The 17,698-nt window shown below is 37.3% G+C and overlaps 2 protein-coding genes and 1 long non-coding RNA gene across 7 annotated transcripts in view; 2 read left to right on the forward strand and 1 right to left on the reverse strand.

Annotated features, from left to right (window-relative positions):
* Positions 1–8,417, forward strand: part of TBC1D15 (TBC1 domain family member 15) — a 35,294-nt gene extending 26,877 nt beyond the window's left edge. For all 3 annotated transcript variants that reach the window (XM_064419517.1, XM_064419516.1, XM_064419518.1), the window contains exons 12-17: positions 46–146; positions 833–932; positions 1,267–1,364; positions 5,496–5,612; positions 6,232–6,318; positions 7,003–8,417. In XM_064419517.1, coding sequence (XP_064275587.1) covers positions 46–146; positions 833–932; positions 1,267–1,364; positions 5,496–5,612; positions 6,232–6,318; positions 7,003–7,209 — 710 coding nt within the window. In that variant the 3' untranslated portion in view covers positions 7,210–8,417. The remainder of the gene's footprint in view (positions 1–45; positions 147–832; positions 933–1,266; positions 1,365–5,495; positions 5,613–6,231; positions 6,319–7,002) is intronic.
* On the reverse strand, positions 7,835–17,624 carry LOC135300256 (uncharacterized). The gene is made up of 2 exons (XR_010362123.1): positions 16,717–17,624; positions 7,835–11,106 (listed from the first exon to the last, which is right to left on the reverse strand). It is a non-coding gene; the product is annotated as an uncharacterized LOC135300256 (long non-coding RNA).
* TPH2 (tryptophan hydroxylase 2) overlaps positions 13,628–17,698 on the forward strand; it is a 54,900-nt gene continuing 50,829 nt past the window's right edge. The window contains exon 1 of one of the 3 annotated variants that reach the window (XM_064419521.1): positions 13,628–13,769. The gene's annotated coding sequence lies outside the window, so the exon portion shown is untranslated. Of the gene's footprint in view, positions 13,770–13,832; positions 13,849–15,660; positions 15,736–17,698 lie in introns of those variants that run through there. The other 2 variants (XM_064419523.1, XM_064419522.1) reach the window with 2 other exon arrangements.

Raw genomic sequence — 17,698 nt, forward strand, 5'->3', positions numbered from 1 at the left:
ACATTTCTTTTTGCTTTTTTCCCCCTTTGGTTTTTCTCCATCAAGGTTATGTGCAGGGGATGAGCGACTTGCTGTCACCTGTCTTGTATGTTATGGAGAATGAAGTAGATGCCTTTTGGTGCTTTGTATCATACATGGATCAAATGGTAAAATAAGGCTTTTTTAGCTCACATAAACAGATAAGCTACAGATATTATTTGGGGTTAATTTTACTTTATAAATTTCACTGGGTTTTTTGAATTCTTTTAAAGCACTCATTTTGTGTTTGGAGTCAATATGCTTTTGTTGATTGAGGTTGTGGTGGGTTTGCAATAGTACTGCTCTACGGTACAGGCATATTTGGCTCCTTAAGAATTCCAAAGTAACCATCACAGACAAATTTGTATTTATCAGGAGTCCTCAAGCAGGATTTTGTTCAGGATAATGGTTTAATTATATACCTGCCTTTTGGGTTTTGTTAAATGCAGTTTAGACTTCCACAAACTGAGCTCTTATGACTTGTGCATGTGGCAAAAGAGTGTGTGACTGATATGACAGTGAAAGAGAATTTTTTTGAGTGCAGTCATGCTTCTGGGAAGTACAGAGCTTAATGAGATTTAAACTATCATTTATTACATACAAAAATGTTAGCAAAGAAATACAGTTCAGCGCTTTAGTTAAACTTTTCAGTAAAAGGCAGACATTTCATTAGATAGAAGTACAGTTAAATATATATTAAGTAACTAAAGGGTGAGAACCACTGTTACAATAACAAAGCTTCTTTTAAAATAGCTGCAAATCTCAAAATTGAGTTAATAAAAGTGACACAGTGCTAATGTTTTATTCCATACAGCATCAGAATTTTGAAGAACAGATGCAGGGTATGAAGACACAACTTATTCAGCTGAGTCACTTGCTTCGTTTACTAGACAGTGGATTTTGCAGTTATTTAGGTAGGTGTATTACTTATGCAGAGTAACTGAAACAGCTTCCTGTATTCTGTTCCTCACAAGTCTAAATATAATTCCAATATTATATGAGTACAGGACTTGTAACTTTATAATGCCTAAATGTTTAAATTATTGCTCCATGCTTATTGAAAAGACAGGGTCATCCTGTTACCAATTTAAAAAATATGCCATACTCTTGCAAATATCTTGATACTAAAAAGGTCCTGCCGTGTTAAAATTAGTGGTGTAAGCATGTACCTGTAAAGTGTGTATTTTTTTTTAACCTGTTGTTTGAACCACATTTGATGCTTCTGAAATGTCACACTCTTATTCCTAGAATCTCAAGATTCAGGCTACCTTTATTTTTGCTTCCGGTGGCTTCTTATCAGATTTAAAAGGGAATTTAGTTTTCAAGATATTCTTCGACTCTGGGAGGTAAGGAAATATTTCATCACACAATCTCCAGCAGTTTTTGGACTTTAGAACAAAATGCATGGATCATTTTGCAAAGTGTTGAATTCTGTGATAAATTAAGAAGAAAAGAACACTTTTCTGAAGTGTCTCAAGTTTCTGAACCTGAGGACAAATGAGCATTTCTTATGTCTTTTTAGCCTAAAGAACTAACTTGTGAAATTAATGAAAACAATACTTATTAGAGCTGGTTTGGATAAATTTGCTGTCCAAAATGATTTGGACAGGAGCCTTCAACTGAGACTCTCAAGTGAAAGTAGTAAGTGGAGAGTACCAGTTAACTGTTAATGGAAAACAGCTCATTATAGAAGAAAGAACATTTGTTTGGTTAATTCCTTGGTATTGGTGATTCTTTATAGATTCAGTTGAATGAAGCACTGTCAGGGTAGTTTGTGTTAGCCAAAACCATGAGGAGGATGATTTCAGAAGGTTGTTAATCTTGATGATAAGGCCTTGTGATGCCGCATAACGTTAGGTAAAACATCAAAATGTTGAAGTTCTGATCATTCTGGTTTAATGAGATCTTTTTTTGATTTAGGCGATCTTGGAATCAGATGAAATAATTAAGATTAACTAATATTCTTGTCTTTAATTTTTCATTCTGGGAAAATTGAGAAGTGTGTCAGCAGTACAGGTTTATTGTTGAAAATGCATTTAACAGGGTCACAATATTCACTGAAAACTCAGAAGAACAGAATAAATGTTCAGATGAAAGGAGGGAGTATTTTATAGGACATAACATCATATGTGTTGAGGAACAGAAGGGTAATGAAAAGAACAGGGTTGAGATGCATAAAGTTTGTACTATAATGAAAAATAATGTTGTTTCTGGTGTGATGAAAAATAATGTTGATACTTCTATTCACTTTTTCCACTAATGAAAAAGGAGTCACATAAAGAGGAGGACCAGTATTTAAAACTGTCTAAAGTAAATCTTTTTTAGCTTTTTTATCATCAGTTGGTGGAATTTACTATCATAGAGTATTGAGGTGGTATTTCAACTAGAGGGGAAAAAAAGTTTATGGATAACATTCATAAATAAGGAAAGCAATATGTACAAAACCAGAAGAATTCTCTTATTTGAAGGTATAAATGATAATGATTTGGGAGGGAAGATGCACTCATCTCTTCCCCCCAGTATTGCTTTCTTAGTATTTTTTAGAGACTAATTTTTATTTTTAAGTAGATGACAACAGTATTTTTATTTGTAGTTTATAGTCCCAGGCTAACATGTTTTTATCACCTCTGCTTTAAGACATATATATGTGTACATACAGGAAAGAAACACTACATTTCTCTCCCAAGTATTTTTTTCCGCTCTTAGGAAAATGATGGAAACATTTTGATATATGATAGTCTTGTAGGTTTCTTATAGCACATCATAATGTATGTTTACTACAAGTATTCAATTTCTTTACTAGGAGATATGGAATGGGAAAGGAAATATCTTGTTTTCCTTTTTAAAACAAAGTAATTAAGGCATTATGTTAATGCTTTTATGTGAAGGCTAGAGTCACCTTGATCAGTCCAGCTTACAGTAGGTTGCTTTTTTTCAGTGCATAGCCATGCAGCTCCACTGGTATCAGTGAAGTAAGTGGGATTTACAAAGGCAAGCTATAGGCACAAGAGGCCTTTTCCCTTTATAGAGAAATTAATTAATTTTTTTGGGTATTTGGCTGAGCAAACCTCATGTCCAGTTTTGTAATTGCTCATGAATTGAGGAAATCCATTTGAAGGCGATATTACACGCTGACATATACATGCAGAGCGTAGAATGGGATGAAGGAGAGGTACCATCTGAGATTCCAGTCCCAGGTTCCAGGATTTCTGGGGCTTTTTCTGTCTAATCTGCTAATTTCAGGGTTCTTGTGGATCTCTCTTTCTGTCCTCTGACTCATATGAACCACTAAGTAGGCATCAGACACTTTTTCTTTGTTCCTATGGGCTTCATGACTTCCAGTGTTTTCTCAGAAAAAAAAAAAAGAAATGAAAAAGATTCTTCACTAGTCTGGTTTCTCCCATCTCCATTCACCTTGGAAATGGGGAAATGGGAGGTACTGGTTCTTATCATCTGGAGTAGAGGCTAACTCCCAGCCTTTGCACTTCCCGAGCAAGATCCATAATCAGATTGTGGTAGAATATGTCAGTGGTTGTTTCATTGCTCTTGCATGTGATAGAGAGGTGACATTCCACCTCTTGTGGATAAGCTGAGACACATTATGCGAGTGCAGTTATTTGCGTTGTTACATGCAATGCCTTTTGTGTGTGGGTTAAACTGCTCTGGCTGCAGATAGGTTAATTTATAGCACATTCTAGCAGTGCCTCCCAAACACAGCCCAGATGTACTGACCCACTGCTTAGCTGTCCCAGAATTCTCATGAGAGTAGTTCAGTCCCTCCTTGATGCTGGAGAGACAGGCAATATCACCTGGTAATTCCAGCCAGTTCTTAATCTTTTGTTTGCACAATGGCTGGTTTAGAAGAAACCCAGAAGAAAAATTCTGTAACAAAATAACAACTAACTCACTAGCTCCAGTGTTATTCTAGTACCACTTGGTAACATACAGCCAGAATGAGTTGGGAATAAGTTCTTTTACATACATTGGTTACAATATTCATGGCTGCTGTGGTAGTGCTAGAACAAACGAGTCTTTACTTGTGTAGCTATTGGAAAGGAAAAGAAAAAAACAGTTATTGCTCGTTATTTTTATATTTTTACCTTCATATTTATAACTTAAATGCTGCTTTTTCTCCCATCTTTTCACCATGTTGTGATGCTGCTGTTATGCATTTACATACATAACCTTAAATGCATATTCTGCTCCAGACTTCGAAAGGTTTATCAAAAATGGTAGCAAAATGTAAGGGTTTTTTTGGGCAGCAACTTAATGTTGAACCAAATCAATGAACAACTGTCAATATGTCCTTCTGGTGAAGCAGGAGTAGAAGAAAGCAATAGTGTGTAGACACAGACTGTGTTTGGTAGATTATAGGCATTTTCATTCAATTGTTACTTTTTATCAGCCTATCTGCATTCCAGTCTTTCTCCTGGAGTGAGAGAATGCTTTAACAGAATATTGGTTGTCTGATAAAGATGCAAAATTTGATTTCCAGACTGGATCTTAATTGAAACATTCAAGTTTATTTGCACTCTATTTTGGGTGAATTTTCTTTGGATATCTTTGGTATTGATGCAATTCTGTTTACAGATTACATGTACTACTAATGAAAGTTCAAGTATAAGCTCTTGCTCAGCTATAAGGCTTTATTCCACCAATAATGATGAAAAAAGATTTTTGCTAGTGAAATAACAATTTTTCAGCAGTCTGATTTCTTACCTGCTTTGTTTTGAGAGTAAATCCATTGTCTTAAATCCCTTTATCTGTCAGGGCATTTGTGGAAGCAGACTTTTGCTTCTTTTGGGTTTTGTTGGCAAAATTGTTCTCCAGATTTCTGCCCACCATACATATTCTTTTCAAATAATTTTTTTTAAAGATTTTTGTGAATGTACTAAAATAGGGTATTAGTACTGAGGTTACACACTTCAGGCCCAGTAAACTCAAGAATTGCTAATTGTGTCCTCCATGGGATCAAAAGCTGATGTGTCTTGGTATACCCACGTACCCCCAGTAGCTGCATGTGCATGTCTTTGGGTTCTCATGGTGGCAGGATTGGCAACAACTTTAGCACCTTATTTATAAACATTAGAGTCTTCTTAGCTGTTACTGGGCATGACACTCTTCTGCCAATTCACACTTAATGCGGATACTCTAAACCACACAAATAATTTTTAGCTTCAGTTACTTCTGTTTCACATGAGCTGAGGCAGAGCCCACATCACAAGACCACAGGCTGAAGCAGTTTATTAGAATTATAGTGGACAATGGCTTAAGAAGCCGATAAGCATTTGGTGACTCAGACTTGCAGTTGTCTCTAAAGGGCCAAAAGTAAAATTCCAAATAATCGTACAAATACTTAGTTGCTTTTAAAACCAGCTTATTAGTTAAGTGATTTGCTGGAGGACTTATATTCTAAGAACTACTTTTCAGTGGAAAAGTATAAGCATTTCAAATGTGGGGGTTTTATATTTTAACAGGTCATGTGGACAGAATTGCCTTGTCAGAATTTTCATCTTCTCCTTTGTTGTGCTATCCTAGAATCTGAAAAACAGCAAATAATGGACAAGCACTATGGCTTTAATGAAATATTAAAGGTACCAAATTCTTATGCATTATTGTGCTGCTTTTGGCTGAAGTAGAATTGTCTTCCTAGTGGCTAGTATGGGGTTGTCTTTTGGGTGCCAAGTTAAATATTAACTAACTTTTTTGAGTTAATGCAATATGATTGTGGTTTATGTTGGGGGAGGGAAAGGTGCATACCATTTTCTGAAGGGTTAAGTGTCTATCCTGCAGGCTTTCAAAATGGTTTATTGGATGTCTGTGTTTAATGAGAAGATCATTAACAGATCAAAAATGGTTCTCTCCTCAGATAAGTTACTATATTTAATACTAACTTTTGCTTTATCTTCTATGATCTAATTTATCATCTCTGAAAATGTGAGCTGCAGGGGGAAGTATGTAGGAGTGCCAGGTAGTTTGCCACGTTTAGAGGTGCTGTGGATTCCTCTTGCAAACCTTGGATGCTGGTGAAAGGCAGCTGTTCCATAGTGTACCTTGGAGTAGCCATTTCTCAAAGATTATAGACTATGTCTAGCATTTCATAGCTTAAGGGGCAGGTTAATAAGGTGATACTTATAGCAGTGCAGTATTAATGTATTTTGGGTAAAACATGGTTATAATTTATCTCACTATACCTTGTGAATCTATTTTTAGCATATCAATGAACTGTCTATGAAAATTGATGTGGAATATATACTCTGCAAAGCAGAAGCAATTTCTATGCAGATGATGAATTGCAAGGTAAAGATCTCTATCTACTGTGAATGTTTATAGACAGGAAAAGTATGTAGTTAACTGTAAGTGTTCATGTATGACTTGTGAAATAACTGAATGCCTGGGTACAGTAAAGTATGTTGTGTAGCTATGCAGTGCCTATGTTCAAGCAGCCTGTAAGAAAGAATAATTGATTTTATAGAGTAATACTGTTCACTGGGGGAAAGTTGAATTGTGCTTTTTCATTGTGATTTCTCAGCTCTCATTAGGTAACCTCACTCCAAGAAATTTAATGTTTGGTGTGCTTGAGAAAAACTAGTTGAAAGGTGCATCATATTGAAAGCATGCCAGACTTATTAGGCAAAAACTAGTGGGTCACTCAATAAAACTAATTTCAATAACATGAAGTGTAATTTTAGTAGCTGATTAGACTAACTTTTGTAATGAAGGTTATATTAATCAGGATTAATCAGGAATTGATTCCTGAGTGTGTTCCTTTTGCTGTCTTCTTGAAAAACAGCTTCAGAAAATGTTAACTCTAATGTAAGTACTGCTGAGAGAGGTGCTTTCAGTATGGCTAAATTCAGATGAATGATTTGTCACATGAATGAGTACTGGGAATGCAGGATGGACAGAGGGGACTTTGTTGTTAACTTTTTTTTAATTTAATTACAGTGATTTTTGACATTATCCCTGCCGCCTCCTTTCTAGGAATTGCCTCAAACAGTCAGTGAGATCCTGGGGATAGAGAACAGTTCGGTAACTCCGGATTCTGATATGGGAGAGGATGAAAGTGGAGCTGAGTTGAGCTGTCCGACATCTCTGTACTCGAGCATCTCAAGCCCTGTAACTGCTGCCAATGGCACGAGGGACGGCGCTCAACAGGCGGCTGAGACGCAGAGCCTGACACCTGCCTAATCACACTTGGTCCCCTTGGAGAGAGACTTTCACTGAGCACATTTTGTTCAAGCACTTGAGAGATGGATATTTAAATTTGGTGTTGATTAAGCTTTAAGGTTGTAAAGAAAATCTGTACTGTAATGCTTTTGCATTAAAGCTTTACAACATGACTCAACTTAACTATTTTTGTAGTTTCTTCTACCAAAATAGCCTTTTGTTTTCAATAACATTCCTTAATATTTTTGTAGCCAAGTGCATTTTCTTTTTGCTGGTAAACTGGAAATGGATGGTGATTAAGAATGAAAGAAATTGCTGGATTTGCTGAGCTTTCACACATATTGGTCTAAGACAGTGTGAGCTCTTTGATTTAAGCAGATTCACAATATGCCAGCTGAAGCTGCTGTACAAAATTTTCAAGCTGAAGTGATGCTGATGTGCTAAAGGAGGATTCTTTTGTAAATGGATTTTCCCTATCTCAAATGTTTACAAAAATACTTCTAAGTATTTGTTGCTGGTTGAATGTAGATTTGAAGTGGACATTCATACTTGCACAGTTTAATGTCCAAATACTGAATTTTGTGTAATTGGGAGTGGATGAACAGTATATTTTTACATTAACATATCTTCACTTTATATATACATATATATATTTACACACATACACACACTATATACACAATTGTTTGTGAATACTAAAAATAATAGTATTAAAAATTGTATTTTCAATATCTAAATAAACTTGACTGTTCATTCATACGAATCAGTTTGACCAAATTAATGCACAGCTCCAACCTGGGCTCTTTTTCAAAACTTTTCTAACTGAAGGTAACTTTCATGTGAATACATTCAGTCCTACACTTGATGTAATTTTGCAATCGATACCTTGCAAACTTTACTAATGTTCATACTTGTTAATATATTAACTGATCAATTAAACACTTACACTGTTTTTATGGCAACATTATTTGGAGAATTGATAAGCAAGTTGTAAAAAAGCCAACCAACAAACCACACACCAAATAGTAATCACAATTAACATTAATACATTTTTTGTATCTGCAAAAGGCAGTGAGTTTATTCCATGCCGTGCTGATGTCCTTTGACGTTATGTGAAATTTAACATAACTGATTAAGTGTATTCATTATTTGGTTAACTATTGTACATATATAAAATAAAAGTCAAAGCTGATTTAGTGTTTTTAATTAAATCATATTTAGAGAAAAAATCTAGTTGTCTGGTGGTTAATGTAAGAACATGAGACAGAGGGAGAGCTAGTGGTTAGTCCATGGATATGATATATTTTGTGGGTAATGGAGGGCTGTGGGAGTTTCTGCTTTTTACTACAGAGTGGAACATGCCTTTCCTCTCTAGGTAGTTGAAGTGTGGGATGTGGCAGAGCTTTCTTTTCTTGTGGAGCAGTTTACTTTTACAAATGTTATTTGTGCCATCTTAAGCAAATACAAGTAATACAATAGGCTTTAATAGATAAATCAAGTTGTTAAAATAATTTGGAAGTTGATTCAACTTCTCTCACCAGTTGTCAGCAAACACTGGACAGCTGAATCAGTTCAGATTTTGGTTTTAATATCGTCAGTGTGCTATCTTTCATCAGTTAATAAGAACTTGAGTCCTATGCCGTGAAAGTCAAGGATTCACAGCTCAGCGTTATCTGGAGGCTTTCATTTCCTGCCCAGGAAATTACTGTGAAGCATCATGCCTTTGTTCCCTGGTGAGCATTGTACTTTTTGGCAGTTAATTTAATGTGACATAGAATACAAAAAGGCATTAGAACTTGGATATTCAACACTTTGGTTCAAAGATATTAAGCAACTTAGTTTCAGTATTTTTTGAGCACCTAGTTCACTTTGAAGTGTACTTGCAAAATATTTTTCATCAAAAATTATGTTCAATGCAACTATGGCAGGAGAGGGAAATGTCTACAACAGGAATGCTGTGGACAAGCTGTCAATTAACTGTGCATGGTTCTTAGTTATTTAGGATATGCATCCACAAAAAACCTATTCAAGATACTAAGATCCTGAAGAACACCACAACTGACACCATGAATATTCAAATGTTTGGGAAAGACATATTTAAGTGGAATTCTGTAATTTCTTAGAATTACACCTATGGCTGCTAAGAAAATTTACCAGCCCATAAAGTAAAGCTTGCCGTTCCTTATTGGGTATAATTGTTCATCTTTTCCCTTTGTATTCAGCACTTGGAAGTCAAAGATGAGAAGGTTGCTCGTGAGCTAGCAGTGAGCAGCTGCTGTGGAGGGCTCGGGGTAGGTAGGCTTGCTCAGCTTCCTAACAATAAGATGAAAGGCCACTTGCAGCTTTCATTATCTGTAGTTTTCTTCCTGATGACAGGCAGCCTTGCAAAGAGTTGCAGGAGGAATCTCATCTTCACCAAGTTATTCCTAGTTGTTTTAGTTTCAGTGGAGACATCAAAAACACTGTGAGAAACTTTAACCAAGATCATGATGGCTAAAATGCCATGAAATACTTTGGGTTGACAGTTCAGGATGTTTAAATTTATTTTGTATTTGAATAACTTAGATTGCTTAGGATTAATAAATGTGAACTAAACTAAAGACAGTTTGGTCACAGTTGTCAGGCCATAAAAGAAGCAATACTGGTTTAATTCCTGCAAACCTGTTTTGTTTTTTAATGCTTGACACTTGAAGATAATTATCATCTGTGGATGAGGTTTAAAATGTCATGTTTTTCAGTCACAGCAGTTTTCCAGTGGTATCTGTTCCAAGGTAAAAATTATATTGACATAGTTCTTTCAAATACTTTTTTTTCTCATTTTGTCTTTTTGGGCAATTATATTCATTTTGAAATTACATTCTTGAAGTTATTTTATTTTGTTTGCGGGCAAGATGATAGCTTACAAAACAGAGAAATGGAAATAGCTTACAAAATGGAGTTGGAAGTTTCTTTGAAATTTGGACTAATGTGAATGTTTATGAAATAGTTTTGATACTGGGAAGGTAAATTGAAAACTATAAAAAGATGATCCTAAGCTACCCACAGTCATCACTTAAAGCTTCAGTTACATTGAATAGTGCCTGTCCTGTTCAGCTACGGGGACTGTGTTTGCACCCAGTGAATGTTGTAGCCAGTGGCCTTCAAACCTGTGTTGGGTTTGGAGGTGTTGTTTTGGTTGTTGCAGGTCATCTTCATAAGGAATTTAATATAACAATTTTATATTAACATTTAATATATGTTACAACAGGTCCTGATTGCTTTGAGGATCAGATGTGGAAATACTGTGATAATTGAATTATAGATCAAAAGAAAAACATTGCTAATACAAAACATTGTATCAGCAATGTTTTTGTTTTGATCTGTAATTTAATTCAAATTAAGGTGTTAGTGTTTAACAGAGCCCAGTTTTATTGCTAACAAGATTTTTCTTAAAACCTTTAAATTTTTCTAGCGGACAGTTTTAAAATGCTGATGGTGCCTCATTAATTATTCGCTTTAATTTTCCCACACACATTACTTGACAAAATTCCTTGGCCTCAGTGAGCCAAACAGTGAGGAACTGGTTTCCTCATTAGTTTAAAATACATTCTTGAGCACCAAATTAAAGCTCCAGTGTTGAAACTTTTCAGAAACCTGTAAGAAATGTTCATCTAGCTTCAACTTTTTGAGATAATATTTTAGTTCAAAATATGTGAGGCATTTGTTCCTCACTTTTCTAAACCATTTTCTGTTACAAGATAGTTGCATAACTTGAAAAAAGATTTTATTTTCAATCATTTAGCATTAAGAATTTGGATTATGAACGAGTTTTGGTATCACTAGCATGATTTGTGCATACTACTGTGATGCAAATGAAGCCTTACCAAGTATGGGGTTGAATTCCTGTTGGTGGAAGCTGTGTTTTCCTCAAAACATTCCCTGTGGGACAGCAGAGATGACAAGTCTGAAGAGGTTAGCAACATTTTAAAAGTGCATCTGTGAATTGATTCATGTTACAAATAGAAATGGAAAAAAGCAATTAAGTGGGCTGAGTACAGGATTAATAATTTGCTTATGTGTTAAATGTTCCTCTGACTCGATTTTAGTAATTGTGTTGATGCAACTGAAAACTGAAGTTTGGTCTGTGGGCTGCAGAAGAGTGACTGGTACCTGCTGCTGGCTAAATATCTTAAAATATATTTTTCAAACCTGTTGTGTGTTTTTTCTAAGTATTTGTTCAGTATTTGTTCAGTGGCTGGTGCCATCTCTGTGTGAATGAAGCATGGTGAGAGAAGTCAGTGCTTGTTCTTACAAGCTGCTCTATGGTGGCTGAGTTTAAAGCTGGAAATCCCAACCTTTTGTTCTGTCTGTGCAACTACGTCTAGCTCGGTAATTGGCGTGACCATGCTTTGTATGTGAGCATTGATAAGCTGATGAGACACAGATACATAACTGAGCACTTAACAGACAGATTTCATTTATGTGTGATACTATATTTGATTTGAAGATGCTTTCAAATGGTTTTGGGGTTTTTTATGGTATTGAAAGATAAGTTGTGCTTCATGTGGGACTTCAAAATGTGCTATTGAATGAAGTGATATTATTGCAGTGCAGGCCTTGTATAAACTAAGCTTGAAATTAATTTTTCATTCAAGTGAGGATTTTATTCTTAAACATTTTTAGAGAATATGCTATTTTTTCATGTTAAATCACAATATCTTTGGCCCAAATTGAATTTTTCTGATTAATTGAAAACAAAGGATATATTGTAAGATGTCAATTTTTACCTCATTCAAAATCAGTTTCACAGTTGAATCAAATATATATTTCAAACTTTCTATATAATTCAAATAGAGGAATGCTATTCATTCCTTTATTCCATTCTTCTAGTTTGGTGTTTTTTGAGTTTTTTTGAAAGAGTTCAATTATAGTATATATTTTGATTATACAGGCTCATGCCTCATACCCTACCTTAACATTGGCTCTTAGACTGTTTCTGCAGGTGTATCTTGTTATTAACCAACGACTGCAGAGCCTGCTGTGCAGAGCTGAAGCTGCTGCCCAGGCTACAGCAGTTCAGCAAACGGTGGTCACTTGTGTCCTCTCGGAGTGTTGCAGTTGACCCTGGCCAGCAGCCATGCACCCACCCAGCCCCTTGCCTAGTCCCCTCTTCCATGGGATGGGAGAAAATAGAAGGAAGGAAGGAAGTCTCATGGACTGAGGCGATGAGAGTTTAACAGGAAAAGCAAATGCTGCTCCCACAAGGAAAGCATAAAGAGGATTTCAAGCACTCCTACCTATCAGCAGGCAGGTGTTGATGCACCTCCTGGAGAGCAAGATCTCACCACAAGTTCCTTGGAAATATAAAGGCCATGATCATGAATGAAATGCCATGGCCTGCATCCTCCTCCTTTCCCTGGGCTTTTATTACAGACCACAATGGCATGTGGTGTGGAAACTTTGGTCAGTTTGGGTCAGCTGTCCTGGCTGTGACTGCTCTCAGGCTCGTGCCCACCCCTGGGAAGCAGGCAGAGAACCTCAGTGCTCTGTGGTGTTCAGCAGCAGCGGAAACCTTGTTGTGTTACCAACACTGACCCACTGAACCCAAACACATCACCATGCAGGCTGCTATGGGGAGAGTGAACTCCATCCCTTTGACCCCTTTGGTGTGATGATTCCTTGATGAGTGAGATCATGTTAGGAAAAACTCCTTGCTGTATTGGACACTTTTTAAGCACCCATCCAGATCTGGTGCAAAAAATAGTTGTATCTCATACAACTGGTGTGCGATGTTCTGTTTTGCTTGCCAAAACTCAGTGAGATGCAACACTAGATTTTTTCCAAAGCACTCTTGGTGTATGAATTGGTCCAGATGACCTTTAGGTTCCATCAGTACACACCACCTTTGGGAATGGTCTTGGAGAGCTTCCACACACTCCTCTGGTTTTACTGCTCCAGTAAGTGATGCAGGAGAAAAAGGGAGTCTTTAAAGTATGAACTTTTGGGTTCAGGGACTTAATAATTCCTCAAGCAACAAACAGTACTACTACTGTGACCAAAAGTGGCAATCCCAGCTCTTTGTGCCCCGCCCTGGGCTGCTACACCTTTTATGCTGTTATGATAAACTTGTGCAACATATGGTGAACAGCATGAAGGAGCTGATAAATTTCAGACCTAAATTGTCTTAGCCAGATCACTCATACCACGTTTTTTCATCATGTGGTGAATACCTGTATATATGCATACAAAAAGCTTGTTAAAATTCCAGATTTGCAATATTGGAAGGCACTTTTAAAAACGTGTCAATAATTGATTTGCTACAGTATCTCCTGTTGGAAGGCATGTCTTGTGCTAGATGCCTGTCTAATCCATTTGCAGGATACCTTTAGAAATCCTGCACTGTATTATGCAAGCAAGTTTCAGGTGTTTGTGGATTTCCAGCTCAGATAGTGTGATTGCATACAGCTGGAGATTTTCTGTAACTTTGGACTTCGCTCACATGAGCTCTGCCTTCCCTAGTGATTGTGCAGCTGGTTATCTGTAAGCAGCTCTCTCTGCCCCAGCATCTGTTTAAATTTTGTAACCAATACAGCATTTCTGAGGTAGGTACAGTCTGGGAATTTACAGCTCGGCTCTAGAGGCTCTAAAAACTGACTTTTACTAAATAGTTTAAGTGTGAGGGTATGTACTTGAGGCTCTCCTGTGCTCTACACCCTTCCATTTAACTGAACCCACCCCTTTGCATGATTTGTTACAAATCTGTACCTGTATGCCTTATCTCTCTTGTGAGAATGTTATGAGAAATTACACCAAATGCTACACTGCCATCAAGATGAATGACGTGCATTGTTTTGCCTTGGTCCACAGGACAGTCATGAGAGGAAATGAAATTTGCTTGACTCAATTTGTTCTCAGCAAATCTGTCCTGACTGTTTAATCATCTGTTATCTTCTGGATCATTACAAATAATTTTGGTACTTCTGTTTTCTCAAACAAGTGAAATTAGACTGGTCTGTAATTCTTCAGCCCTTCTTCCTCCCCATTATCTTCTTGGAGATTGACATAATTTTGGCCTTTTCCCAGTCTTTTGTCACTTGTCCTTCCCCATAGTTCTTAAACCAGTTATTGATGGCAGAGGTTTAATGAGCCTCCTCTGTAAGTGGTTTCTGTGCTCTCATTTGCTATGATCAGACTCATCACAAGTATTCTTCAACATTATTTCATGTTGTTAAAAGCAAAGAGCTTATCTCTCTGCCCTTGCTATTAGTTGTGATAGACATCTGGTCACAGTTGATTCTTTAACAAAGGCTGATGAAAAAAAAGTGCCTTGAATACCTAGCTAATTTTAAGCGCCTTTTTTGTTTTGTCCTTTCCTTGTGTTCAGTGGTCTGATAGTTTACTTCTTATAGCTGCTGCTGTAGTAATTTTTTTAAAAGTTGCTTTTGATGTCTTATATTAATGACTTTGAATTTTGTACCACAGCTTTCATCTATGTGCTATTCTACCTGTATTTGTTATCTTGGTCCTTGTTTGCATCTCCTATAAGCTCCTTTTTTGAATTGAAGTAATGATGAACTAATTACTTATGCTACTACTACTAGTAAAAGTGTAGTAGAAGATTGCACTTCCTCTGTAATAAAATAGTTTCCTGATTAAACTGTGTTTTCTCTGGAGCAGAGACAGAACTCTGTTTGTGTTCTAGGTTCCCTCTTCTTGGCTTTTGTAATAACTGAATTTATTGAAATCCTTTTATTTTTTTCTCCTGAAATAGTTTCTGTCTTTTTCTCAGAACCTTTCTTTTGCTGAAAATTGTGAATTTACTTTATATTTATGAGATCATCTATGCTCCCAGGTCTTCCTAGCCAGTCTCTTTTGGTAAATATCCTTGCCCAATGGTTGTTAGTTGGTTAAAATCCCCTTAGTGTTAAAAGAGGATGGTTTTGATGGTTGTTTGAAAACCCATATCCTCATGACTTAAAAATTAAGTGTACATTGTCATTATAGATTTTTCAGCAGGCCTACATTGCTCAGAGAATTGGGCTTAGAAGTGCATGTCTGTGTATCTCTCTGGTAAACAGGAACAGACTGTACATCTTTCCTTGTTGGAAAAGCTCCTTTGGTTAATCCACTTGTCAGTTGTTTCACAAAGTCCTTGTTTTACCAACAAAATTGTGATTTGAAGTTATTGGGACTTCTGTTTTCTGCTCGTGTCAATGTCTCTTACATGAATAATTAGCACATCTGTTCTCTGCCCTGCCTTTTTGACCTGTCAGTGAATAATGGTGGTGTTTACATGTTAGATCCTTGTGGAGGCCTGTGGTTAGATAAAAGGTAGGAGAATAGAGACAGTGGTGAAGGTAATCTGGCCCCTAAGGAGTTACAGCTGTGCTAATTATCAAGCATTAAGAACAAGCCTGCCCTTAACAGGCCACAGCTGGATCCAGTTAAGAGGGGTATTATAAAAGAGCAGGTTGGCTGGTGGAGCTGTGAGATGGAGTTTGTTGGCTGTGCTAAGAAGAAGAAAGAGTTAGTGCTGTGAGGAGCTGCCCATGAGATATCACTGAGAAGGTACGAAACCTTCGCAATAAGATGGCAACAGAGGCCATCTTTCTTTATGCTTTTTTGATACCTTTTCATAGCTTTATTTCTTTCTCTGTTCTGCCACATGATGGCTTGAGAGTTCTTTTTCCTGCTGTAGTGTGCCTTGAGACAAAGACTTGGTGATCTGGGAGAGCCAGGGCTAAATTTGAATAGTATTTTGGTCAATACAAGCTGCTCTGCCCTGTGAATTTCACCCTCAAGTTAAATCAAGCTATGGTGAATGTTACAAATATTTTTAAGGAAAATATGCTGAAACTGGCAGTTGATATTTCTGGTGGGGATAAAATTACTCAAACATGGAAAACATCTCACAGATTTGCTTTAGATTTCAATTTTCACTTGAGAATTCTGCAAATTTTTAAGCTTAAAAAATGCTTAGCTGAGGACTTCAGGCAACGGTGACTCTGCTGTCTCATGAGAGAAAAAGAGAAAATGTGTGTAAAGAGGACCTTGCAGTTTCTGAATTCTGACTGTAGGCGATGAGGAACCTTTTAGTAACAAGACCAAGCTTATCCATTTCTTACTGTCAACATTAACTCTATTTCCCAAGGTGAAATAGCATTGCTGAGTGACCCTATGACATGCTCTATCTAGATCAGGTACTTTTGAATAGTTGCTTTGATGAACTTCTAATTTTTTGGTCAGTGATTTTAAGAATTTACTTAGTCTAAATATACAGCACTGTGAACTATAGAAAAGTAAGTTGAGCTCTCAACAAAATTTGTAATTTAGCAATACTCCCAGAGCCATATACCAGCTCTGTACAGCAGCTAGAACAAAGAAGAAACAAACATTTTCAGTCCATAAATGTCTTTTGATCTGGTGCTGGTATGTCCACCTACAAAATACAAGGTGCAAAAGGAGAACTCCTAGGGAGAAGCAATCTCTCTCTGGGACACATGGGCAGACACCATGGTTAAAACAGCTGAAGCACTGGAGTCCTCCTACCTGTTATTAACACCTGCTGACACAGTCCACCTTCGCTTGTTTTGCATCCAGGAGTCATGCTGAAGAGTTCTGAGGGAGAAAACCTTTGCTGTGCTCTGGTTACTGCACGAGGTGCAACAATAAGGAGGCTCCAGGGCAGTGGGGTCATTGACTTGTGTGATTCCCCAGCTGCAGAGCCAGGATCTAACACTAGATAAAATCCTGCTCTGTCTTGCCTGTAGGTGGAAAGGCAGCCCAGCCATGTTTGGTTTTGTCACCGGAGCATTCAGAAAGTGCTAAGCAACCTCCCTCATAAATTGTTCAACTGTAGGAGCCGTGCCTATGTATCTCATGCACAGCAGATAGGAATATCAAAGTCCAAAGACACCAGCTTGCTTTCCTGTCATCAAAAGTAATGAGAAAACAGGACAGGGAACATCTCTTGATAACTCAGGATATGAGACTGAGCTAATAATATGGGTGCAGCCAGCTGTTGCATTCAGCTAGTTTGCCCCTCTTTTGGGATGCTCAGGGCAAGGTGCTTTTGAAGGGGAAGCAGTAACTTTCCCCTGCCTGGCGTGTTGGAACAGAGAAAACGGAGTACGTATTTGAGGGAAACTGACATAGCACTCCCAATTCAGGTGTGCTGTTCAGTGCTGCATGCTGTAAGGTAACCTATGTATTCAAAGGATGTTGTGGAGAGGTTTTGGACGGTGAAAGAAGTGAGGAGGAGCTGGGATGGCAGGTGACAGTGGCACGTCACAAAATGAATGTTACAATGAAAGAGAAGTTAGAAATTCTAAATTTCACAAGTAAATTTGGGAAATGGGGTTCCTTTAACCCTGCAGCCAAGTTATTGTTTCAGCAGTTGCCTTCTGCTCACTTAAATGGGGAGAGATGGATTTGTACACCAAAGCATTTCTCGCTATCTCTGCACAACTCCCCTGCGCTGAAGCTCAGCTCCTGCCGTGCTGTCCCCGCACTCTCGAGCCTGTTGCTGCCG

The sequence above is a fragment of the Passer domesticus genome, chromosome 5 (genome assembly GCF_036417665.1).
Source record: "Passer domesticus isolate bPasDom1 chromosome 5, bPasDom1.hap1, whole genome shotgun sequence".
NCBI lineage: Eukaryota > Metazoa > Chordata > Aves > Passeriformes > Passeridae > Passer > Passer domesticus.